The 27,027-nt window shown below is 42.7% G+C and overlaps 1 protein-coding gene and 1 long non-coding RNA gene across 2 annotated transcripts in view; both read left to right on the top strand.

Moving 5' to 3' along the window:
• The first annotated feature begins 414 nt into the window (after positions 1-414).
• The window catches only part of LOC146523110 (uncharacterized), a 116,745-nt gene continuing 90,132 nt past the window's right edge, over positions 415-27,027 (top strand). The window contains exon 1 of the long non-coding RNA XR_014873274.1: positions 415-722. This is a non-coding gene — a long non-coding RNA (uncharacterized LOC146523110). The remainder of the gene's footprint in view (positions 723-27,027) is intronic.
• Positions 17,333-25,073, top strand: LOC146523116 (uncharacterized). The gene is made up of 4 exons (XM_085154643.1): positions 17,333-17,549; positions 18,877-18,997; positions 20,714-21,250; positions 22,634-25,073. Exons 2-4 carry the CDS (start codon positions 18,895-18,897, stop codon positions 23,956-23,958), a joined length of 1,965 nt encoding a protein of 654 aa, XP_085010769.1. The 5' UTR covers positions 17,333-17,549; positions 18,877-18,894; the 3' UTR covers positions 23,959-25,073.

The following is a 27,027-nucleotide window of genomic DNA, read 5'->3' as shown; positions in this document are numbered from 1 at the left end:
CTGGCCAAATTTTGGCACTCTGGACAACAAATTTTAGACCTACTCAGGGTTGAGGACACAAATGCAGATGAGGTGATGCTTTATTCTGACATAAACGTGGCTCACTAGCAGTGTTGGTCAAGTTACTTGAAAAAAGTAATCAGTAACTAATTACTGATTACCTCCCCAAAAAAGTAATCCCATTACTTTACTGATTACTTATTTTTAAAAGTAATTAATTACTTAGTTACTTAGTTACTTTTTAAAAACACGATTTACAACCTCAATAGGTGATAAAGCGATAGATCTTTCAGCCCAATTCTACTTTTTCTACATAATCCATCATACAAAATGTAATCAAATGGAAAAGTTTCTTTTTAAAACTTGTTTTATTCGTTTTAATCTTTTAAGCAAAAATTAAAATTATATGCACCATTCTCTGACTGGAAGAAATTTGTTTAATATTTAAACCTATTTTCTGCACATTCCAGCACATAAAATATTTTTTTTGTGTGTTTACACTCAGTCTTTCAAATAGATGCAAGTAAAACACAGCAGAAAATAAATAAAGTCAAAGACTAGCGGTCCTGTTGCTCTATTTTCACCTGTAAAGCAGGAGTTGGGTAGGCGGAGGTTTACCCTGGTGCAGGTGTGCCGCAGCGGTCAGTGGAAGAATCCATGAGTTTCTCTGTGAATTTCCCATTACGTCGTAGCGCACTCGGTGCTTGCTTGGAAGTTTAGGGGTTTTTTTCGCTGTAAAAAGAAGTTTTCTTCCCACGCACAACAGACACTAATGTTTTTGTCACTTTTTATGGAATCAAACTCAAAGTAAGGTCAGTACTTCCACGCTTTAAACGCTGCACGCTCATACTCTCTCCCGCACTCAATATATGATCCATTGTTGATCTGCACACAGCTGTTGTCACGAACGTCGCACTCGCTTACGTCACTGCCATGAGACATTCTCGCAAAAAAATCACGGTTTTAGTAACACAGTAACGCAGCGTTCCTACGAGAAAGTAACGGTAATCTAATTACCGTTTTTGCAATAGTAATCCCTTACTTTACTCGTTACTTGAAAAAAGTAATCGGATTACAGTAATGCGTTACTGCCCATCTCTGCTCACTAGCAACCTGAATGGGAAATCTCAAAGTCTGCCAGTTCGCCAATGATTTATCTAAGGGGTGGGGTTGGCTTTGCTTCTTCTATTTATGAAACTGCCATATACAAAAGCTTGTAACAGAAGTTCTGTGGAGTAAAAGTGCATGTAAAACACTTCATTTGGAAAGGATAATCTTCTACAGTAATTTCTAATAATGTGCTTGTTTGACATGAAGCTGAAATGTAATGTAGCCCTCCATCACTCTAATGGCAAAGTGATTACCGCTGGGTTATACTGATCAGAGACGCTTAAGGGAATATTGAACCATGGTAATTCTCATTTCTCCATGACGCATTTCTCCCTAAATCTGCAATTATGGTTTTATTAACATCAAAAATTGATCTTCTCCCAAATCAAGCCTGATTTATGAGTTGTAATTTTAAAAAGTGTTGAGCAAAGGTCCATAAAATCAAAATTGTTATATTCAATGTCATCTTCCTGCACACCTCCTGGGCTGTTTCCTACCAAAACCCATTATAGCCCCTTCCCCTGTGAGATGTGCCAGATCTCATTGACTGCAATATGGCGAGTGAGGATTGTGTTGATGTTGTCAAGAAACTCCAAAAGTTTTGATCCACATAAACATTTTACCTTTTCCTTAGAACATTAAATATCTAGTTGAGTTAGCTCCTCCGTGAATCGCAACCTTATCGTGGTGGAGGGGTTTGTGTGTCCCAGGGATCCCAGGGGCTATGTTGTCTGGGGGCTTTTGCCCCCTGGTAGGGTCTCCCATGGCAAATTGGTCCTGGGTGAGGGACCAGACAAAGAGCGATTCAAAAGACCCTTATGAAAAAAGACCGAGGGAACAGTTTACCCTGCCCGGGATAGGGTTACCGGGGCCCCGCCCTGGAGCCAGGCCCGGGGAGGGTGCCCGAGGGCGAGCGTCTGGTGGCCGGGCCTTAGTCCATGGGGCCCGGCCGGGCACAGCCCGAAGAGGAGACATGGGCCCATCCTCCCGCAGGCCCACCACCCGCAGGAGGCGCCATAGGGGTCGGGTGCATTGTGTGCCGGGTGGCGGCCAGGAGCGGAGGCCCTGGCAGACTGACCCCCGGCTGCCAAGACTGGCAATAGGGACATGGAATGTCACCTCTCTGGTGGGGAAGGAGCCTGAGTTAGTGCGTGAGGTTGAGAGGTACCGGCTAGATATAGTCGGGCTCACCTCTACGCACGGCTTGGGCTCTGGAACCAGTCTCCTGGAGAGGGGCTGGACTCTGTCTCAGTCTGGAGTTGCCCCTGGTGAGAGGCGGCGGGCTGGGGTGGGTATTCTAATATCCCCTCGGCTTGCTGCCGGTACGTTGGGGTTTTTCCCGGTGGACGAGAGGGTTTGTTCCCTGCGCCTTAGGGTCGGGGAACGGGTCCTGACTGTCATCTGCGCTTATGCGCCGAGTGGCAGTTCGGAGTACCCAGCCTTCTTAGAGTCCCTGGGGGGGGGTGCTGGAAGGTGCTCCACCTGGAGACTCTGTTGTCCTGCTGGGAGACTTCAATGCTCACGTGGGTAACGACAGCGAGACCTGGAGGGGCGTGATTGGGAGGAACGGCCTCCCTGATCTGAACCCGAGCGGTGCTTTGTTATTGGACTTCTGTGCTAATCACAGTTTGGCCATAACGAACACCTTGTTCGAACATAAGAGTGTCCATAAGTGCACGTGGCACCAGGACGCTCTAGGCCGTAGGTCGATGATCGATTTTGTAATCGTATCACCAGACCTGCGACCATATGTTCTGGACACTCGGGTAAAGAGAGGGGCTGAGCTGTCAACTGATCACCACCTGGTGGTGAGTTGGATCAGGTGGCGGGGGAGGACGCTGGACAGACCTGGTGCACCTAAACGTGTAGTGAGGGTGTGCTGGGAACGACTAGCAGAGGCCCCAGTCCGCGAGATCTTCAACGCACACCTCCGGCAGAGCTTCAACAGCATTCCGAGGGAGGCGGGGGACATTGAGTCTGAATGGACCATGTTCAGCGCCTCCATTGCCGAAGCTGCTGCATTGAGCTGCGGCCGCAAGGTGGTTGGTGCCTGCCGTGGTGGTAATCCCCGAACCAAATGGTGGACACCAGAGGTGAAGGGAGCCACCAGGCAGAAGAAGGAGTCCTATCGGGCTTGGTTAGCCTGTGGGACTCCGGAGGCAGCCGACAGGTATCGACAGGCCAAGCGGAATACGGCTCGGGCAGTGGCTGAAGCAAAAACTCGGGTGTGGGAGGAGTTCGGAGAGGCCATGGAAAAAGACTTTCGGACTGCCTCGAAGAGGTTCTGGCAAACCGTCAGGCGTCTCAGGAGGGGAAAGCGGTGCTCTACCTGCACTGTGTATAGTGCTGGCGGAGCGCTGCTGACGTCGACTGAGAAAATTGTCAGGCGGTGGAAGGAATACTTCGAGGACCTCCTTAATCCCACTAACGCGTCTTCCGAGGAGGAAGCAGAGTCTGGGGATGAGGGGAATGACCCGCCAATTTCCGGGGGCGAGGTCACTGAGGCAGTTAAACAACTCCTTGGTGGCAGAGCCCCTGGTGTTGATGAGGTCCGCCCCGAGTTCCTGAAGGCTCTGGACGTTGTAGGGCTGTCCTGGTTGACACGCCTCTGCAATGTTGCGTGGAGATCAGGGGCAGTACCCGTGGATTGGCAGACCGGGGTGGTGGTCCCCATCTTTAAGAAGGGGGACCGGAGGGTGTGTTCCAACTACAGGGGGATCACACTCCTCAGCCTCCCCGGGAAAGTCTATGCCAGGGTGCTGGAAAGTAGAGTTCGTCCGCTAGTCGAACCTCTGATGCAGGAGGAACAATGCGGTTTTCGTCCTGGTCGCGGAACACTGGACCAGCTCTTCATCCTCTCGAGGATACTTGAGGGTGCATGGGAGTTTGCCCAACCAGTCTACATGTGTTTTGTGGACTTGGAGAAGGCATTCGACCGTGTCCCTCGGGGTGTCCTGTGGGAGGTGTTGCGGGAGTATGGGGTGTCTGGCCCATTGCTACGGGCCATTCGATCCCTATACAACCGTTGCAAGAGCTTGGTTCGCATTGCCGGCAATAAGTCGGACTCATTCCCGGTGGGTGATGGGCTCCGCCAGGGCTGCCCTTTGTCACCGGTTCTGTTCATAATTTTTATGGACAGGATTTCTAGGCGCAGCCAAGTGGCGGAGGGCTTTCGCTTTGGTGGCCTCAGGATCTCATCTCTGATTTTTGCGGATGATGTGGTTCTGTTGGCTTCATCGGGTGAGGGCCTCCAGCTCGCACTGGAGCGGTTCGCAGCCGAGTGTGAAGCAGCGGGAATGAGGATCAGCACCTCCAAATCTGAGGCCATGGTTCTCAGCCGGAAAAGGGTGGAGTGCCCACTCCGGGTCGGGGATGAGGTCCTGCCCCAAGTGGAGGAGTTCAAGTATCTCGGGGTCTTGTTCGCGAGTGATGGGAGAAGGGAGCCGGAGATCGACAGACGGATTGGGGCTGCAGCTGCAGTAATGCAGACGCTGCACCGGTCCGTCGTGGTGAAGAGGGAGCTGAGTGTAAAAGCGAAGCTCTCAATTTACCGGTCGATCTACGTCCCTACCCTCACCTATGGCCACGAGCTGTGGGTAGTGACCGAAAGGACGAGATCGCGGATACAAGCGGCGGAAATGAGCTTCCTCCGAAGGGTGGCTGGCATCTCCCTTAGAGATAGGGTGAGAAGTTCGGCCATCCGGGAGGGGCTCAGAGTAGAGCCGCTGCTGCTCCACGTCGAAAGGAGCCAGCTGAGGTGGTTTGGGCATCTGACAAGGATGCCCCCTGGGCGCCTCCTGGGTGAGGTGTTCCAGGCATGTCCCACCGGGAGGAGGCCCCGGGGCAGACCCAGGACACGCTGGAGAGATTATATCTCTCGGCTGGCCTGAGAACGCCTTGGTGTTCCCCCGGATGAGCTGGAGGAGGTGGCTGGGGAGAGGGAGGTCTGGGCCTCTTTGCTTAGGCTGCTGCCCCCGCGACCCGGCCCCGGATAAAGCGGATGAAGATGGATGGATGGATGGGAGTTATTTCCTGTTGCACTGGTGCCACTCCCTACAGAAGACACTGTGGGGAGTGAAATCTGGCAGTTGATCTTGGTGGTGATTGAAGATTTTGTTGGAATGGGCAAAAAACTTCAAAGATTTTCATCCTGTTAACAGAAATTTTTAGTCACATTTTGTGTGTGTGTCTTTGAAACTCTTACCTACTTTATTTTTGTGGATTCAAATTCACTAGCCGGTAAACAGTGGCTAGATGTCGATCCATCTGTCCATTCATCTACAATTCATAAGAATCACTACTCTGAGAATTTTGGTCAGACTTTAGTGAAACTAACACAGAGTGATGTCTGAGTCTTCACCCAGACTCAGGGTCTGCGGCATGCGGCTCTTTTGTCTTATACTGCGGCTCCGGGTGGTTTGGGAAAATAAATTAGAAATATTTAGCTGAAGTGTATTTTATTTGTGTTTAGTTATTTTTTTAACTTGTAGTTCTAAATCTGAAGATTATTGTGATATTGAAATATAAAATTATATCTTATTATTTTTTCACCGCTCAAAATAAGCGTCACACTCGCGGAAGCCGGTATACCCGCCAAAACGCCGTGCATTTATCGAGACTTTTGACCCCAGGTAGGCCAGTTATGGATCTTCGGATCCACATTATGTCAGCAGCTCCACCATGAACTATGTTAAAACAAACACCGCTCACGCCTCACGGACGACAGCTTACAGTCCTGCGTAAAGATGAAAGCCCCGATTTGCAGACGCTGTGCGCAGAGGTTCTGGACCATAAGTCTTATTGTAAACATATCACAGCAGACCCGACGATGTTTGCATGAACATGCTTTTCAGCATCTCTTTACTGACCACTTTTCACACACGGTTGCTGTACGCATACAGCCGGCTGTAGGTTTTCAGCGCACAGCCCGACAACACAACAGCAGAGAGAGCACAGACTTTAAGGTGGCGAGGCGTGATTGCGGGTGCAGCTCAGGTGCGTCCGACTCCCCTGCAGCGGCACTGCAGACCACGCCCCGCCACACACATTAACCAGGTAAAATACATATTTAGGCAGAATTTTGCAAATATCTGGGGTTTTTTAGCAGCATAGTGCTTTTTTCCAATTACTTTTTGAAAGTCAGGTCAAGGCTCCAAAAGCCCAAAGGCAATATAAGGGTGGCGGCTCACAACAGTTTTTGTTTGCTACATGGATCATTTTAGTTCAGCTGGGTGTCTTTCCTTTTGTTATATTTCTTTAAGAGTTCAAAATGTGTTAATTACATAAATAAAATGTAATTTTCTCTGTAGCCCTTCATGGATTTCATAAGCAACACAGTTGCTCTGTGGATTCTTTTGAAAAGCAGTTAAAAACTTTTCTGTTCAAACAAGCCTTTTGTTGATCTACGTATTTTATATTCTTTACATTATTTACATTTGATCTTTTACATTGTGTATAATGTCTATTGATTGTATTGTTTATTTTAATATTTGTGTACAGCGCTTTGTGACTGCCTGTCTGTGAAAAGCGCTTAATAAATAAACTTTACTTACTTTAGTTGTTCACACAAAGCATAAAAGTAAAAAACAATATATACAGTGTTATCTTCATTTTAGATGTCAAAAAGTATTTGTGGCTCCCAGTGTTTTCTTTTGCATGGAAACCGGGTCCAAGTGGCTCTTTGGGTGTAAAAGGTTGCTGACCCCTGACCCAGACTGTGCTCAAGCCAAGATCACATGTCGTTTTACGGGCACTTCACATTAATTATATGCACTTTTTCCAATTTCACCAAGTTCTCACTTCTGATGTATCAAACAAGTGCCACTTCAAATCATTTAGCAAAGTTGATTACATCATAAGATCCATGATGTAGATAAAAAATATTAGCACTTCAAATTTGGCATTGTTAAATGATGCTATTGCTCCACTCATTATCACAGTGGGTTGCTCCACATGTTTTGATTTTGCAGTGTTTTACACAGATCAAATCCATCAAAAAAAAATGTGTGTCTGCAGCTGGAATCAAACCAGCAACTTGTGCTGACCGCTACACTTTAGTAGCACTGGTTACATTTTGTACTTGATGATTAATTAGGTTAATTTGTGACTTCTTTATGAGTTTCAATTCTCTTCAATTTGCGAAATGCAGCAAACCAGTAATAAAAAACAAAAAGTGTGTATTTCTTTCTGCACTTCACACATTGCAGTAATGCAAATTGTAATGGATCCTGGGCCTTACTTTTTAGACTCTTAGAATTTGCTTTGGATCATTTTTGGCATGATGTCAAGTACAGGACTTGCAGCATGCTAATTTGCTGCTCTTAAGGTAGGCTCCCTTAAAGCAAGTGTTTTCTCTTCTTCGAAGGTGTGCATGTCTTAAGAAATTGCTGTGCTGAATTATTTTTATTTCAAGCATTTCCTGGGAGAAGAGAAACTCACATCAGCAGGCAAAGAGCAACTGACTCATCCTTAAATTCACACAAAACAAAGCAGAGCTCATGACCACATGTGGGTTCGGCCAGATTGGCTACAGCTGGTTCTTATGAAGTTGAACTCTTCGTATATGAAGCACAAAGTCAGCACTGATCTACTTTAAGTTCAAGAAGAGTTGGCGAAAAGGGTTGCTGAATTACTTATACCCATCTTTAGGGAGTAGGATTCACTGATTTTATATCATGTTACTGAGAGATGGCCCCTAAAACATTCAACTGGCTGAGGGGAGGCGAACAGGAGCTTCCTTCCGTTTCAAATCAGCAAGTTTTCTGTAAAAGTGAACTCCCAAACTGGAGTTAAAAACAAAACTTATCCAGTCTAATTGAGACTTTCTGTTTCATTTTGAAATTTGATGTAGGTGTCTGGGATTCAAGCCAGCGGGAGGTCTAATCCACACAGGAAATGGTAAAGACAACATTTCAGATAGAAATACGGTCTCGGCTCAGGACTTCCTCGCAAAAGAGATTCTTCATCTCAAGAGTTTTACTTCCTATTTAAGTAAAGGCAAGGAAGTGAAGCTCTGCAGCATCCAGATACTCTCTTACAGAAAGATGGCCAATGTCCTTTGTGACCGATGTTCACACAAAAGCTGCAAAAGTCACCAGTTTCATCCACTTTTAAGTTCTCAGCAGCGGCTGAATCCAATAACATTTTGTGCAAGAGATGAAATCTGATCAGTTTATTTGCTAGTTTTGAGGATAAAATGTTTATCAGTGTTTGAACTTTTCCTTTAAATGAGCAAAATGAGTTTACAGAATGACTTTTGCTCTGTATTGATGCATTAATTTAGCTTTGCTACCCGTCAATGAAATTAATCCAATGGAAACCAAATATTGGCACTGTGCTTACTGTGATTGATTGGGGCAATTTAATATAAATGGAGGTTTTTTGTGCTCAGCAGGTTTCTGCAATTTACTGATAAAACAGATTTTTTTAATATCCTTCTTAAATCATCTGTCTCAACTCAACATTTTGTTCTCGTGACTATTGTGTTGTGTGTTTGTTATTTTGGGGTATGTTGTGTCCTAGTTACTATAATAACAAGTTTCTGTAATACTTACTTATAATTACAGAATTGCTGTAATTGCAGTTGTTGCTGCACAGTATATTTAACCCTCACCCCCTCACCAGTAGAGTTGAGAGCTCTGCGCTGACTGGTTTGGAGATTTTGAGTGCTCATCTTCAGCTTTTTGGCTGTTGCTGATTTGTTCTTTGGAGCTCAAGGTGACCAAACTTTAATGAGAAGGTGCAGCACTAAGTTATGAAGTGATGCTAATGTGCTTGATTAGCATAAACCATACACAGGTACCTGCTAATTTGTGCTAATTAATACAATAACAAAACTAGTTTGTGCACACAAAGGAAGGATTTGACTCCAGTTCACTTTGCTCTTGCATGCGAAGGAAAAAGTTGTTTATTAATATTATTATTTTTATTCACAAAGCTTCCTCTTATTAAAACTAGCTTCAAATGGCAAAATTTGAAAAACACAAAGATTTGACTAAATTTTGACACAGCATTAAAAAAATCTCCTGAGGTGTAAAACTGTTAGAAGTGATGAAGAGACCTTTTAAATGTTGTTTTAGAAGAAGAGAAGGGTCAGCGGGGGAGCTGGCTCCAAGGAGGGGCCGCTTGCACAAACCATGCTCGCCTGTGTTTTAAATGCACTTTAGAACAGCACACAGCAACACTACATATGAGCGGGTGGAGGGAGGTTTGGGGTCTTCACTCACCCCGGTTCTGTTAGCCATCAGGGCTGGGGGGCTGGGAGGAGGTGCTGGCTGTCAGATTGGGGTCTGGGATGCGGGGCCTCCCTGCTACTGCAGATAAGGAGGCGATCTGCCTTCCTCCACCCCAGAGAGAAGGGTTACATCTCCTGGGTCCGGGTACTGTTTGCCCCTCTGGGGTCGGGGGTACCTGGACCTGGGATATAGAGCATGTTTGGGGAGTGCGACTGTCTGTGCAGTGTCTATTTGTTTCTGTCTACGCGTTGGGTGAGTGCCGAGTATTTGTTTGTGTATATGGGGGTGGGAATGCACGTTTGTGTCCGTGTGCGCCTGTTCGTCTGTGTCTATATGTCAGGTTGGGTCTCAGACTTCACCTCTCTGGGAACATCTCAGGCTCTCCGAGGTATGGAGACCTATCTCCCCTCACCACACTCCCTGCCGGTGGCTGATGCCCTCAGACGTTGGTGTGTTGGTGGTTCTTGGTGTCTGGACCTGGGCACTCATGTATGTACTCGGCCACTCACTCCTGGTGGCCGATTGGCAGGGCCTGGCGCCTGTGGCCCGGCTGGGCCCCTTCCGGAGGGTGGGGTTCCCTCAGGCCTCTGGGCCTGAAGCTCGGTCCTCTCTGGCACAGCTGGCTGCCGGCAGAGCCCGTGGGCATGTCACTGCAACCCCCTCTGGCCTCTGCTCCATGGCTGCTGGGTGACCTCTCTTTTGGGGCTCTACTCAGCTCTTCCCAGGAGGGTTGCCCCCCTTTGGTGGTCCTCCTTTGGTCCTCGTACTCTGGGGCCTCTGGATGTCTGGGGCCTGGATCTCCTCCATACCTGCTTCATGCCCTGGGGGACGGGGCTATGGCTCCCCACACTCCCTAGCAGATCGTTACATGGAGAAACCTTTGGAATCCAAGCATGCTGATCCACACAGGTGTACACACAGGTGTACACAGACACAAACTACACCTTTCTTGGCTGCTGCCTCAAAGCACATTGTGTGCTGTTGATCTTGCGTGCTGCACAATAACATGTAATATTAAGTATCTACTTTTATCTACTGTTAGCTAGTTTATTGCGATGGTGTTGTATTTATTATGTTGCTCTTTTTTTGTTGGTTTTCTCTTCTGTTTCTTCTTATCTCCATACAGGTGATCCAGGTGTTTTGTTTGTTTTTCTTTCTTTCTTCCCCCTTTTCTCACCGTCTCTTCTCCCCTGTATTTTTCTTTCTCTTCCTCTCTTTCTTTCATTCTTTCTCCCTGTCCTATCCCCCAGTCATGTCTGTCCTGTCTGTAACAACCAAAAATCAAATCAAATAAATACATAATTATAATAAAGGTCAGTCAAATGGACCAATATGGCAAGGCCATGATGATCCAATTGGTAAAGTAAATCCGCTTGCCATCTTCCTTGGCCTTCAGACAACAATTCTGATGGCTAAAGATCCAAACGGGACAGAAAAAAAAAAGAAGAGAAAGTAAAAAGCGCTGAGCTGCAGGAGCTTTTTCTTTAACTGGGTAAATTCAATGCTAGCACTTTGGACCTGAGTGGTTCCTAAAATAAGCACCACAACCTCCCGTTGGACAGTGAATATACTGCTAGTGAGCTGTAAATATTGTTATTTATTTTAAAAGTCTTGATAGAAGATAGTGCATTTAACATTCTAGGATTAAAGCTCTATATGGGGAATGAGGTTTGGGTGGGCTGCAGAAGACTTAGAAGTTTCAAACTGGCCATCTGAACTTTGATAATGGCTTTGGATCACAATGACACGTCTATGATTAGGCCTGTCGATGTGAGCTCAGTGAAATATTCTGATGGACTCAGTTCTTAGTTCAAGTGTTACTTGATACAATGTGATGTTCCAATGGTCCCATTAGTGTAAAAATGTAAGATAAAGAGGGTTTTCTTACCCTTTGGTTGACAAGTATAGCCCAGATTCTCGGTCTGATCTTCACATCCACACCCAGCTTCAGGCTTTAAATATAGGACTTCGCAAACTAGTGGAAAGCATTATGTATTTCCATTATTTATTTACAGTTTATAGTAATTAATTGTAAATCAGTGATTCGGACCTCTTCTTCTTTCTTCTGATTGTAAAACTCACTCCGGACTGAATTGATGTTTGGACACCTTAAAAATATGAACAGGTGTTTATCATACGCTCAAATATTTTGTGCTTTGTACTTCCTGCTCTGAAGGAAGTGAACGCAGTGATGCCTGAACCAGCGTCACTGCTTCAGATATTAATCAGGCATTCACGAGAAAAAAAATTCCAATAACTGAGTCGCTTAATTGAAACTTGCAAAGCAACAACAGTTTAAACTTCAAAGGGGTGTCAGCACTGTGCGTAACAGAAGGACACAGCTTGTGGGCATGTGTGTGTGGGGTTTTTTGTTACTCTTAGTATGATTGTTGAAGGCTTTATCAGCTGCCTGCCTGAGGAGCAGCAGGATGTCTAGCTCAGAAGCTATTTCAGACTTTTTTTTTCTCATTTAGTCTTCATCCAGAAACACTTGAGTCACAGTAAGACACACGCTTTAGTTCTGAGATCTGCAAACAGGCCTCCTCCACTCTCATTTTTCTCATGTTTTCTACAGTTTATTTTTTAAACCGTAGAGCCTCCACTTGTTTCTACTGATGTGATTGCAAACCATTACTAAAAAGCACTCTTAGAGTAAACTTATCATTTGTCTCCATCTAGTGGTGCTAAGACGACACATACGTCCTGTCTTCATTCTGGTATGTATTATTATTATTTGTTGGTTTTATTTTTTTTTATAAAATAATATTTTGTTATTGTTAGGCAGGGCCATGCAGAGAGGTTTAAAGGGGCGGGTGCTCAAAGTTAAAAAGGGGCACATTGAACCAGGCTGAATAACAACAACACACATTCATCAAGAATCTAATATGGGAAGGGCAGGGCTGTGTTGATCTGAGACTGTAGACATTAAAAAGTCCATAGGAGAGATGGTAGCTGATTAAACAAGTGTCATGAGATAATAACAAAATGCAAAGATTGGTGACAGCACTTGGAACCATAAGGCAACAAAAAACTGTGAGAAATAAATTAGGCTCTGCCTGTGAATCACTCTTTGCTTCTCTTCTTCCTTCCATCCCATCATTTCATATATCACTCTCCACTTGCTGTCTATCTGAGAACAAGGCACAACTTGCTATTGCAATAAACTATAATCTAATTATCCACACCTAACAACTCTTGCACTTAATCTATAATAAAATGACGACAGAAAAATGTTATATCACTGCCTTTAGTAGCCTCACACAGCTCCTACTGTTTCCTCCTCATGTCCTTACCAGGCATGTCTGGACAATGTTATATCATGAGTAATAATTTTTAAAAAAATCCATATACATAAAACAAACACATGCAAGCACACACAGGGACATTTTAGACCTTCTTCAGAATACTGTATATACTATGGGCATCACTGTGCTGATCCAGAATCCTTACATTATTATTTATTACTAGAGCTACAATAATAAAGCAATGAGGAGGGGCAAGTAATAAATATGAAATAATGTCATTATGATGATTCCATTTGTTTCACGATCCACTCTGTGCAGGGCAAAGCTTATTACATTTTTAAACTGTAGAGATACAATAATTTTACTGCTGTAAAATCCAAATTTTGTCTTATTTAAAATATAAATCTAATATAATCTGCTTCTTAATGTATGTTCTTTAAAATACAGCGTGTGTTTGTTTAATATATTATAATTTTAATGCATAATTATGTGGACATGCATATTAGATCATTTTTTAGTGAAATATAATCCCTCCAGAAAGGCAGGAAAAGCCCGGAAACTTACTTTAAAACTAAATATGTTCCCTAAAATGGTGACAGAGCTACAGACCCATGACAGCCATACACAGGTAGCCAGCAGCTATGACCAGCACTACTTGTGCAGTTAATAAAAGGACAGGTAATGTTTGTCGTGCTGTTGCACATGCAGCACGCTCATTTGTTTCAGTTCGTCAGTTGCCACAAGAGAACTTACCAACGTGTACGTAATAAGCTAACACTCCTGTGTGTTATACACTACAGTGTACGCTGTACACCTACTTACTGATTTTGTCGCATCAGTCTGTGTCTCTGAGTTAACTTGTGTTTCTCCTACAGCTCCGGACTGCAAAAAATGCGCGTGCTCTTTGTGAGCTCGTTCCCGGCTCGTAACCTGCGCGTTCTGCCGTCAAGGGCGATCATTGGTTAAATGTGATCATGTGACTGATGCAAGCCAGATCCTTTTATTTAGCAAAACTGTGATTAATAGTTAAATATTATTGTTTAGGGGCACAGACAGGACTCCGCACGAACACACACATTTAAAAAAAAAAAAGAATTTTAAAAAAGTTGCCTCAACAAAAGGGCACTTTGGGCACCCATCAGGAAAGGGGCGGGTGCTCAAGCCCCTCTAGCCCCCCCCCCGCACGTGCCTGTTGTTAGGGTTCAAATATTGAGGAGGGATACAGGAGGAATTCCAAAATAACAACACTGATCCGGCCGGGTGGAGTCAAACGATGATTTTAATGAACACACGTGTGGAGAGATGATCACTGTACGCAGACAGCATCGATCTCTGTCTAACAATACGCAAGCAGTTGTTTTTATACCATCAAGGAAATTTATAACGCCCCCTCATGCATCATCAGATACAATACATGCATACGTCAAATCAAAATCACAATGACTTTTAACACAGTTTGAAAAGAACATCGCCTCGTCTCCATGCCAGGTGTCTTCCTGTCGCTGCCAGACGCTCGCTTATCGTCTGGAACATCAGGCACACATTCTGCAACAAACTGTCCTCTTGCAGGCACAATTTTGCAGTTGCAAGCTTTTACAAAATATCATTTGAAGCTTCACCTACCCCTGAGTCTAACTGCTGTGTAAGTGTGTGTGTGTGTGTGTGTGTGTGTGTCGACCTTAAATGCTCTCTGGTTAGTTTCACTTTCACAGACACGCTCAAAAGCCTGCACTTCCTGTCTACTTCGGTATACAGCGTGCTCAGAGTTAGGCCTTTCTTCTATAATGCAACAGGATCAGCACATACACATTTAAGATTATAACAAGCATTCAAAAGCATGTAAGATTATAAATTCAACTCAACAGTTTAAAGTGGTTATAACTGCACCTGTAATAAAGGCTAATTGGGTGCCAATATGTTTAAACATCTGAATACAATATCAACGCTGTAGATTATGTTATTAATGTTATTACTGCAATGGTAATTATGATGACCATGAACAATAGCAGCAAAATATTTCTCTAATCCCCACATTATTAAAAACACACACATACACTCAGAAAATTGTAGCAACAGTTATAAAAGTGTGAAAATATCTGTGCTAGCGGAGGAGGTAACAGGAGAGATATTTTTTCTGATTTAGAAATAGCTCAGTGAGCTCATCACACAGCAGGACTGTGCACATTATCCTCGTTGCTCTTTTTCTTTGTAATTTTCCAGAAGGGCCATTTTTTTATAACTGGCTGTAGAAGCTGAAATTGACTCTTTTTAGTTTCAAAGACACAAACAGACACACAAAGAGACACAACTGCTCTGCACTGGGTCATCGCTCAGTTTCCTCTTCAGTCATGCTGCTTACCACCATAACGCAGTGTATACTGTCAAACAAATTCAGAGTAATGATGGCACTTTTCACACTTTGTTTAGCATCTGCAGTTAATTCAATCCCATAATCTAAGCTGGGTAAAATATAGATATACATTTTTTTTTACAGTGGTTTCACAGTAAAGAACAAACAAACAAAATTACAGGACAGCTTGCACAATGAGTTATTAGAATTTTTTTCTGTAATTCTGCGTATTTTATTCTTGCAAAATTAAACTCAAAGCAGCTTTTTGTTTATGGTGTAAAAACAACTGAGATGCATTGTAAAAATAAATAAATAAATTAGTGATTAAATGTGTTATTTATTTAACTTCTTTCAACTACCAGAAAGAGAAATTTCACTAGTCCACAGTTTGCATGTTCTCCTGTGTGGGTCTGTGCTTCCTCCCAAGGTCCAAAGACATGCAGTAAGTGGGTCAGGTTAGTTGGTGGGTGTGGATGGTCAGTAGCGGTTTTTGATACGGGCGACACGGGCGGTTGCCCGGGGCGGTCTCGCGGGCATCGGCAAAAAAAAAAAAAAAAATGCTTGTACTCATGCTGCCCCGACATCAACCAGCGCATATTGGGAATGGCATAGGCACCGATCGGTTTTCTATCGCCCATTTGCTGGGAGTAAAGGCGCCCTCCGTTTGCGAGGTGCAGGGAGGAGAGGGCGGGGCGGCGGGGGACTTATAATTTGCACCGATGTTTTTCCGAAATTCTGTACGCGAAAGGTGAGCGTGAGAGCCCTCGGTGCGCCTGCTTGCTGCTGAAGTCAAAGTAAACTTTATTGATCATCTCCGCTGCATGCAGTACACTATAGAGAGAGACGAGAGGACGAGGCTCCAAGTACAGCAGTGCAAGTAAACAAACAATATATATAAGAAGAGTAAGAAAATAAATATACACTTTAGGACTCGGGGTAAAGGGATCAATAACAATTTAAAATTTATATTTTGATGATTTAATGTCTCACACACAACCCGTGGAAAGAGGTTCATAATGTTGTAAATCCAAGCCCATTATGTATTCATGATTTGAATCCTGGGTTGTGTGAAATCCCAGAAATACACCTTAGACAAAGTGAATCTGTGAACTAAAGTGTAGGTCTATTAGGTTATGTTGTGGTGATCCTCGAGTTGGAGGATTTGTGTTCATACTGCAGTCCAAAATTAAAACCAATGGAAGATAGACAAGAAAAGTTCAAAGTCATCAGGTGCTCAGTTTAGAAAACAGAGAAAAGAAAAGGAGGAGAAACGAGCAAAAGATGCAGGTAAGCAGATGTGTCATTGGATAATGGCAGGTCATCCTGAAACAATCAGAATCAGAATACTTTATTAATCCCTAAAGAAATAATGTGGGTTACAGTTGCTCCAAAAAGAAATGGTAAAAATAGTAACAGTAACAGACTAAACTCCAAACAATAACATTGTGTTACAGATTTTAATATTAATTAGTCATTGTCAGTTGTTGATTTGTCCTCATCTCAATGTATGACGAATTATGATGGCTGTTTGATAGCCATTTGCATACAATGCATACTCTCCCTCTCTTCATGTGTGTGTGTGTTTCTCTGGTGAATTTCGACAACAGTTTTATGTTAATGTATAATCCTTGTTTTATGATTATACATTAACTAATGTATAATGAAATGAGTGAAACTAATGAAACTAATGTTTTATGTGTGTGTGTGTGTGTGTGCACCTGTCCAGGGTGAACCGTGCCTCTCGCCCTGATGAGGGTAAGCAGAAGATAATATATGGATGAATGGAGATGGTTTGACATCTCAAGTGGGTGGGTTTTTCACAGTGAGGCAAAAGACACATTGCTTGTTATCACAAACAGTTGATTGCAGTTCTTGCTGCCAAGTGTGGCACAACCAGTTATTAAGTTTGGGGGACTCAGTTAATTTTTCATATAGGATCAGCTTTTGATATTCTTTTCCCCATTAATAAATTAAATCCTTTAAAAATCTGCATTTTGTATTTACTTGGGTTTTCTTTGTTTAATAGAACACTTGAGACATGAAATGTGACAAATATGCAATGACAAAACAAAGCCCAAATAAACTAATTAAAATAATTTATTGTGGTAATTAGACTGAAACACTGTTGAAAATTATGTGAAATTTTAAAATTAAAGCTGATAAAATGAACAGCGCCTGAAATAATCTGAACTATCAGACCAATCACTGTTACAGACCAGGGTAAAGAAAGGCGTTCATATCAATTTTGTCCTGAGCCGCGACCCTTCTGTTTGAACTCCCTCCATGCTGTGATTGGCTACAGTTCTACACAAGAGCCCGCCTTCTCCTCCCTTCCTCAAAGCTCATTGGTCGCACATCCCGTTCTTCGTGTAAATCTGGAAAAACACACCAAACACGTTTCGGACTTCTTTCTCATGTTGTTTCCGGGTGTCCTTCTTCACAGTTTCTTTTCCTGATGAGATTATAAACAGAGGAGAGTGCAGCTCTGCATGTCAAAAGTAGAAATTGATGGTGGAAGTTTATTCATGTTTACACGAAGCGGAAATCGGGCTGCACGAGCGGTTTAGCTCGGGAGTTAGGCCGGGGAGAAAGCGGACTAAACTCCTTCTGGTGAGTTCACCCTGTGTGCTCGGGGATTTCCTCTTGTGCTCGGTGTAAGGAGAGCAGGATATCAGACATGAAGTTTGTGTCTGTGCTGTAAAACTACTAAAACAGGAGCAGGGCTACAGTTAGCCTCAAATTGCTAACTAAAGGGGAGAAAATTAGTTCGCAAAGCCACGTCAAGCACTGAATTGGAAACTAAAGCTGGGGCTATTGTAAAGTAAACCTTACCAAGATACTCGGGAAGCGTAAAGCAGAGCAGTGCCTCAAGCTAAAACAGATAAAAACAGTATAAACTGTGACACCGAAACACCGTCATTTTTATTAATATTTATTGATGGATTGTTAATGTTTTACGTTTCTTATTGACGAAGATGTTAAATATTTGCATGTTTTTGTGCCTGTTGCACTGACATTGTAAAGGAGCTGTCAGTGATTATTTTTTGGTTTTATAGAAAAAAAGAGTTTTGTAGTCATAAACATGCATTAATTAGTCTTCCTGATGCATTCTCATAAACTTGAAATGCGTATCAGTGGCTGGTGGTTTGTGGAAGCTGCCATGTTGAATACAATGGATGAATAGACATGGCGTTAAGCCTGAATTATGCTTCAGCAGGAAGTCTGCTTGGTTTTGGTTGTTTACCTTTAACACTGGGTGTTAAACCTCACTGTGGGAGGATTAGTTATAGCATTCGTCCCAAAAGTCCTGTGATGTCAATGCAAAGCAACACAACACATTGTTATGTTGAGGATATCGAGGCGATGGTATACCTGCTGCTAAGCTGATGGTAAACCTCTGCACCTCATCATTGGACCACAGTGTTGGTTTGTGTGCAGCCATTTCCCTCGTTGCTGTGTTTCAAAAATGAGGAGTGTGATTCTTCCGGAGGCGTCACTCTTATGACTCATCCAACCAGTGGCATGGAGCCTGGTTGCATCACATTTTTGGCTCGACTCAGCTCGCTTGGAACCGGGGTCAAGTAGCTACCAGTGGCAAAGAGGCTTAAATGTAATAAGTGGTTGTTTAAGTTACTGCTGTCCTGGGCTTTTGGTGGTTGACTGCACACATAAGCACAATTAGTCCCATTCAATAAAGGCAGAGCATCTATGTTAGAGATTTCCACTTAAATGGTAATTTTATTGGGCTATTTGATAAACCGACACATTCTTAAACTTGCGTAAACAAATCCCCACATAATTAATTACTAGTTAAAATATTTTTATTTGGGTTTTGGTGGGTTTTCTTTTGGTACTGACAAAATTAACTTTGGCCTGCACCAAAAAATATTTATATTCAAGAAAAGCTCAAAACATGCTGAACCTGACTGTCTTTCAGGTCTCTTGACGGGCGATCATGGAGTCGGTCAGCAGTCTGTCCGTGCTGGGCTGCAAGCAGCTCACTGTCTGCCTGGTGGACTGTATGAAGACTCTGGGGGTCCCGAGGCCAGAGCCTGAAGGTGAGCAGCATTCAGAAACACAAGATCAGCATCGTTACTTCCTACATCTTACAGTGCTGGTCACAGGCTTAGATACCCTCATCATGTATGCAAACAAGGGCAAGGGAATGAGGGAGTCAACAACAATTAGAGCTGGGAAAAGAAACAAGTCAAACACAGTAGTTTGTATAAATAATATGCTTTTATTACTATAGTCAAAAAAACAAAAAATGGCTAAGCTGAAAGTCAGTAACCAACAGAAACATGCTAAAATAACAATGAGATGGTTAAACAAAGCAAACTACTCACTAGTAATGCCAAAAACAAACTGCACAGCTACTGGCCTCCACTCGGCTGGTAGCTCTAACGCAGCCTTTCTTTTGTCTGGGCTGACTGCTTTTATCACTAGTATTATTTAGGGGTGGGGGAAAAAATCGATACTGTGTAGTATCGTGATATTTTGATTGCTAATAATGTATCGATACAGGGACAGCAGAAATCGATATTTTGTTACAAAAAAAGTTTTTGTGGACTCTGACTTCAGAGCATGTTGATCCTTTTTCTGAGCAAGAATCCTGACATTCCTTCACTGTCCAAATGTGTTTAACTTTTTTTTTGGCAGCAATAAACATTATTTTAATTTAAGACATGTTTTATTTTAATTAAGTTTAAAACTTTTTTATTTAATGTAAAATTATATTTTGTTTTAATTTACTTTCAAATTCTTCAGTTGCTGAATGGGCTGCATAGTTTTCATAAACTGCAAAGTTCAGAATAGCTATAATTGTACCAGATGGTTGCATTCAGTTAAGTTGGACTAGACTGTAATACAAACCGTTCAGTTTGTCAACAATAAAACTGAAATGAGAGAAAGACTGAGTGCGAGACTTTGATATTAGATAAAATGAATATTGATAAAGTTTACCTTTATGTACAGAATCTGAATATCGCAAAATATTTTAAAAATTGCAATAATATCGTATCGTGCGTTAAGTATTGTGATAATATCGTATCGTGGGATGTATGGTGAGTCCCACCTCCTAGTATTATTTTTATCATGCTGTCAAGCTCCACAAATCAGTACCAGCATGAGGACCTGCTTTGATGTTCTTAATTTCCTACAGTGATGTTCCACAGTTACAGGCACACCAGGATTTTACTGTTCGGTCAGATTACTTCTTGGGCATAAAACTGTGACGCTGCCCACAAAGACTAATGTAAACCAGCCTTTTCTTTCTTTTATGGCAAAATAGTCATCTGCTAAAATCCGCATTCACATGAATTAAACTTTTTTTTGTCTAGATTTACATATACAATGACCACTCAGAGAGAGAGACTGAACTCACATGAGCCTGAAGCTTCATGCATAGCTGATGATTCTTTAGAGGTCTTCTCTGGTTACATATGTAACAAATGTTGCCCTGTTGTCAAACTGCTGTTTCTGAGAAATAGAGTCTGAAGAGACTTTGGAAAAATGTGAAGTAATGCATAGATTTTTATCTGTTTTATAAAAAGTTTTAAAACTTGGCCACCATCCTGGAGTCTATTTTAAAGCCCTGTGAACAGGCGATTGGCTGAATTTCAAAATAGTTTAAGGTTTTTGCTCACTGCTCATATCTGTATGTGAACAAATTATTTCAGCCTCCTTTTAAAGTAAAGTTCAAACAGTAAACCCTGAAGAGGTCAGCAAATAATCCATCAGTTTTCTGTGTCTTCCTCTTCTTATCATCCTTTCAGCCCCGTCTGGTGACCTTCCAGTCCTCACTCTGAGGGAGCTGTCTGTCTCTTTGGTGGACTGCATGAAAACTCCAGTGCTGAACAGTGACAACAATCACAGCAGCTTGCAGCTCAAGCTGAAAGAGGAGGACGAGCAGTTGGGGAGAGAGTACGAGGGCTCAAAGCTGGAGCTGCACCCAGTCTGGCAGGACAGCGGAGTCGGAGCAGAGATTCATTTGTATAAAGAAGAAGAAGAAAATAAAAACAACATTTTGGTGGAAAACAAACCTGAAGAGCTTGCTCGGACTGATGGCAAAATGTTAGTGTTTCAGGAGAACAGCAGCGGCACCAAAGGGATGACGTGCCTCATACAGTGTTGTGAACTATCAGAGTCCCTCGAAACAGCCGCACTGGGCGCCAGTTCAGAGGAGGAAATGGATGCAATGTCACAGCAAAGTCAGGAAGAAGATGCTTTATCAGACAGAGCAGAGACGGCACAGCAGGACACTGAAGCAGAGGAAGCTGAAGATGCAGAAACCCCCGAGCCCGAGTCTGGAGGTGAATGTTTAATAACTAGTGTTTTAGTAATTTTTTAATTATTCAATTAAAACTTAAAATTTTCACCAGAAAGTTTTTTAAGGCTTTGCTGACAATATTTTAGCTTTGCACTACTGCTCTGTTGCCTCTTGGTGGCACTGTGACTATTAGATACTGCTGAGTAGATGTTCAGGTCTTCATCAAACGTGAGACGTTTGGGCCGTACTGGACGACATATGTGTGAGTTACAAATTTCCCAGTGGAGCAAGAGACACGCTCTTCAATAAAAACTCAAAAGTTTTCCAATTTATCATCAGTGAGGTCTTTGCATTAGACTGAGTAATATATATGTAATATGACGCTGATCAGATCAAATCTTTAAAGTAAGAAAGTAAAACCTAGAAATTTCATTATTTCTAAATGATATTATTTCCACAATTCCCTCCTAAATTGTTAGCTTTACAGCATGGCTACAAAAGGTTTGGTTTTTGTAGGGTTTTTTGTGCATCCTGTGATGTTACATGTGTGTACCAAATCTCACATGTGCAGGTAAAAAAAACATCAGTTGGGTTTATTTGTAGTAAGCCCAATTGTTCACATTCAGAGCATGTTTGGGGGGGGGTATTTGAACATTAGATTTTTCTCATATTTCCCAGCCCTACTTGTTGTTGTTGTTGTTATTGTTGTAATAATAATAAAAAATAATAATGATGATGATGATAATAATTAGTATCATTATGATTAGTTGTAGTAGTACGAGTAGTATTGGTATTAGCTTGAGTATTATAAACTTAGTGCAAGACCCTGTTGCATCTGCTAGGAGTTCTCAGGTCCAACAATAGCTCGAGCTGATTCAGTTTTGGTGAAAATCATGTCAAGGTCACAGCAAATGTAAAAATCAGTGAAAGCTTTACAATACCCACAATTTTTTCTGGATCGTCCACAAACTTGGCACCCTCAACATCAAAGTTGACCTTGAAAAAAGATTTAAAGAAACCATATTGAGTATATGTATATGTATTATAAAAGGGCATGGAGAGCACTGTACAAAGCACTCTTTCAACACAATGCCTTACGATGTCACAAAGATGGCATAAAGGTTCGCAAATTGCAAACAGCATGAAAATACCTTCAAATTTCAAGTTTTTACAGCTTATAGAACCCAAAGATTTCATCTTATGGGTAAACATGCTATTTTAGTATGTAATGCTTCAAGGCCATAGGTCAAAAGGTCTTTTAGTCTTATTAGTCTTGTTATAAAAGCAGATTGATTGTAATAAAAAGATAATTTTTTTTTTACATCCTTCAAGCTTCTCTTCTAAACATCGTTTTCAACACGCTAATGGAATAATTTTGAGCATTGTGACTTGTAATCATCACTTCCTTCTTTCCTCTTCCTTGCAGCTCCTTCTTGTGTGTCTTCAACCAATGAAAACCAAACACAGAACCAACACGATGCTGCGTCTGAACCCCGACACCACCGCTGTCAGCACTGTGGGAAGTCCTTCACAAGGAAGAGCAACGTCCTCCGACACCAGCGGCACAACTGCAGAACAAAACCCACAGACGATTCAGACCAGCTGAAGCAGGAGACGTTCTCATGCAGCAGGTGCATTCTAACATTTGAAACTAAACGCGGGCTGAAGCTGCATAAGCTCTGTCACAAAGAGAACGGTGAAAGTCACGAGGGCAAAGAGAGTAATGAGGTTCAACGAGAGAGGCCTCACACCTGCACACAATGCAATAAGAGCTTCTACGTGCTGTACACGCTGCGGCAGCATCTCCTCACGCACACTGGGGAGAAGTCTTACCACTGTGAGGTCTGTGGGAAGCAGTTTGGCAGGGAAGGAACTCTGAAGGAGCACATGCTGATCCACACAGGGGAGAAACCTTATAAATGCGACCAGTGCGGCAAGACCTGTGCCAGGCGCGGGGACCTCAGAATACACATGTTGAGCCACTCTGAGGAGAGACCTCACAACTGCAGCCACTGTGGCAAAAGCTTCAAACAGCTTTACAAACTGAGGAAGCACGAGCGAATCCACACAGGGGAGAAACCGTACCAATGTCAGCTTTGCGCAAAGAAGTTTAGACTGCAGGAATCGCTGGCATCACACATCCACACCCACACTGGAGAGCAGCCCTTCAAGTGCAGACTCTGCCCCAAGGCCTTCAGTATCAGGAGCAACTTGAAGAAGCACCAAATGATACACACCGGGGAGAAGCGCTTTCACTGCTCACACTGCGACAAAAGTTTCCGGCTGCAGCAGCACCTGATATTCCATGAGCGGGGCCACACAGGGGAGAAACCATACAAGTGTGAAAAATGTGGGAAAGGTTATTGTCACCCGTCCACGTTGAAAACACACCTGTCCGCTCATGAGGAGAAACCACTACGGTGTTCCCTGTGCGGGCGGGAATTTAGAGATCAGGAGGAGTTAGCCAATCACGGGTGCGCTGAGTCAGCAGAAAAACCGCATCGCTGCTCTCAGTGTGGAAAGTGCTTTTCCCAGATCATGAATATGAAGAAACACCAGATGATCCACTCGGGGGAAAAACCCTTCGCGTGCAACGAGTGTGGGAAGCAGTTCAACCACAGTGGGAATCTCACAAAGCACATGCGCACCCACACCGATGAAAGGCCGTTTGAGTGTGAACTCTGCAAGAAGCGCTTCAGGCTCCTGCAGCACCTCACAAATCACAGATTAACTCACAACAAGAAAAAGTAGAGACTGAATCTGATGTTTTAGTGGAAGCAGCCGCAGATTAGGAGGACAAACAGGGATGACTGCTGAGATGAGATTACGTTGACTCAGCTTCACCCCATTTTAAACTTTAATTGTAGCTGTTTTAGTTGTTTTTCGTGTAAAATGAGACGGAGGAATGTTAGAGAGAAACTCGCTGCCTTGGTCTTTAAATGATAAAATGCTTTTAAAATTATAGTGTGGGGCAGTTTTGTATTTTGTATTTTTTTTTTAATTTTTTTACAGATTAATATATTAAATTGGGGATTTGTCCCAAAATGAAAAGGATGAAAAAAATGAAATGCAAAAAAAAGAAACTATTTTGGGAATAAAAGTCAACATTAAAACCAAAGAACTAAGAAACTATCTTTTGTCTGGATGTCATAGTTTTCATTGGTAAGCTACAGACTGGATATTGATCGTCAAGTAGTGAGTTACAATCATACTTTCACCACACTAGACTCTCAGTACGTCTACCTCACTGTAGTTGTCAGAGTAATTAATAATATAGATAATAGAGAAAATTAAAAAGAAAAAAACTGCTGTTGATCAAAATGGGCATCAACTTGCCCTGTTTTAAGTCATGTATCTCTAATTAAGGAAACTCATTGCGCTCATTGACACAGACTGACTCCGATTGATTGGCAGAGGTTTCCAAATAACTGCAGATTGCAATCTGTCTGAGAGTTGCCACAACTACTTGTAGATGGTTGGCCTTGCGATGTAATTCAAAGCAACTATTGGTCACCTATCCTTATAAATTTATTCTTCTCCTAGTTGCAGAGACAATGCTTTCCTACCTTTACTCCAGTGTGATATCTGCTGTAACCCAAACTGTGCTGCCACTGGATTTCTTGCAATGTGCATGTTTTTAACGTGATATAAACTTCACATTTTAACGTCTGATTTAGACTTTGTAAATCTTTGTACAGCCTATGTGTCAACCTACGCAAGTGGCCAACACTGTTACCAGCATTCAAACCTGTGCTGGGTGCTTTATCTGTTTACCTTCAGATTGTGAGCCTTTATGTAATTTCAATTTTTTTTTTAATGAAGTGCCAGTGATGATGGAACTAAATAAAATTCAGGGACTTTTTTTTACCCTCTTGAATTCTCGCTCTTCGCTGTGGTCAACATATTTGTGCCTCAATGGGTTCGACTTATTAACCCATTACCTCTCATCTATTTGGATATTTTTGGCAGTCTCTCTCCAGGGATTCACACCCTCCCCACATACTACTCTGCAAGTCAGAGCAGACCAGTATACACAGTGTTGGGAAGGTTACTTTTAAAATGTATTCCATTACAGAATACATGCCCCAAAATGTATTTTGTAACGTATTCCGTTACGTTACTCAAAGAGAGTAACATATTCTGAATACTTTGGATTACTTAATATATTATCATGCTTTTTACAACTACATGAATGTACTATTGCTGTGATTTATTACTATTACTGAAGGTCCGCGGCTCCGAGCCGTAGTAAAGGGACCTCTGACTCTGGTTCCCTGTTGGGCTCGTAGCCGAAAACTAGCTTTACTTTGTTGTCTGGGTCAACTTTGCTAGCGAGAGACAGAGAGAGGCGTTGAAAGGCTGCTCCAACTGAACTTATTGTTTCAGAGGAAAACACGAACACAGTGTACAGTCGAGTCTTAATAGCTTACTTACAACTGGGCTCGTCAGGCACTCTTCTTGGCTGCAGTGGTTATTATTATATTTACATGCTTCCAGCTCCCGTTTTTGCTTGATGACAGCTCGTATTTTTCCACTCGCCTTTTTCTCCCTCCTCTTGCTCACAGACACATAACAAGTATGGCAGTCCATTCTCCCTGCAACACGGACTACACTGCCCATGAGGCTACATTCTTTAGAGCTATGCTTGTAGCATTCTGCCTATTAGCTTAGCACAACAACAAAATCTCTTACCAGGAAACACGCAAAGAGAGAGCGTCGCCTTGTATCCATGGCAACCGCAACGCTGCCGCCTGGAACAACAGAACGTAGCTGTCAAACAAAACCCAAACAGTCCTGACCCGCCACAATATGAAACAGGAAAGTACCGCCGTGTAATCCATTTATTTCAACAAAGTAATTGTATTCTAAATACCACCTTTTTAAACGGTAACTGTAACGGAATACAGTTACTCATATTTTATATTTTAAATACGTAACGGCGGTACTTGTATTCCATTACTCCCCAACACTGAGCATACATGAGTTTACAATCCAAGAATTTTGTAAAAGTGTAAACCTTTAATCTGCACTGCCAATGTTGTGAATTTTTAAGCCATATGCTGAGTGCTGATCAGACTCTATCTATCAAAGAATTATGCTTAATTTCTAGTAATAACACACTAATTCTGTAATGATGTCACTCCTGAGTTCTGAGGTATCTGCAACACAACATTATGATGGCTGTCATTTGGATGTGATGCTGTACTACACCAAAGTGTGTAGTGGAACCCCTTTGACTGGTGCTGTACTGCACACTGTGACAAAAGGACCCAGAGTGCACAGTGTTGCAAGTTGAGTGATCGTTTTATTTACATCGTTGCTTGCACTTTTCAGTTGGCACAGCTTTTGAGCTGCCCTCGCCTTCTTTGCAGCGCACACAGCTCTCCCGCCACGTCCTGGCATCCTACTCAAATAGGGCTCAGCCTCCGGAGCCACCTCCACTCCTCCGCCGCCAGGCTGCTCAACAGCTGCCTTCGGGGCAGGAAGGATGCCTCGCTCCACCAGCCCTGCACACAAAGCGTCCTTAACCTCCGCTTTACGGGCGCTATAGGACAGTTGAACATCATAAAAACTAGCAATAATGAGCAAATCCGCTTTCCTGCACTTCACTATTTTATCCCACGAAGGCGAGGTAACAAACTCATCCAATGAAAACTCCATAATCTAGCTAGCTCTCATCCCCTAGTTCTAGTCATTTAACTGGTTCTCTCCACTCTGTTGGCGTGTTTTTTTAATATTGTGGCCTGCTGTGTGGTACTTTTTATGTGCTCCTTTATTCATTAACTTCTACAACAATATTTTACCTTCTGGCCTGAATTT

Source organism: Neolamprologus multifasciatus, chromosome 3 (genome assembly GCF_963576455.1).
Source record: "Neolamprologus multifasciatus chromosome 3, fNeoMul1.2, whole genome shotgun sequence".
Taxonomy (NCBI): domain Eukaryota; kingdom Metazoa; phylum Chordata; class Actinopteri; order Cichliformes; family Cichlidae; genus Neolamprologus; species Neolamprologus multifasciatus.
This window is presented reverse-complemented; position numbering and strand designations above follow the sequence as displayed.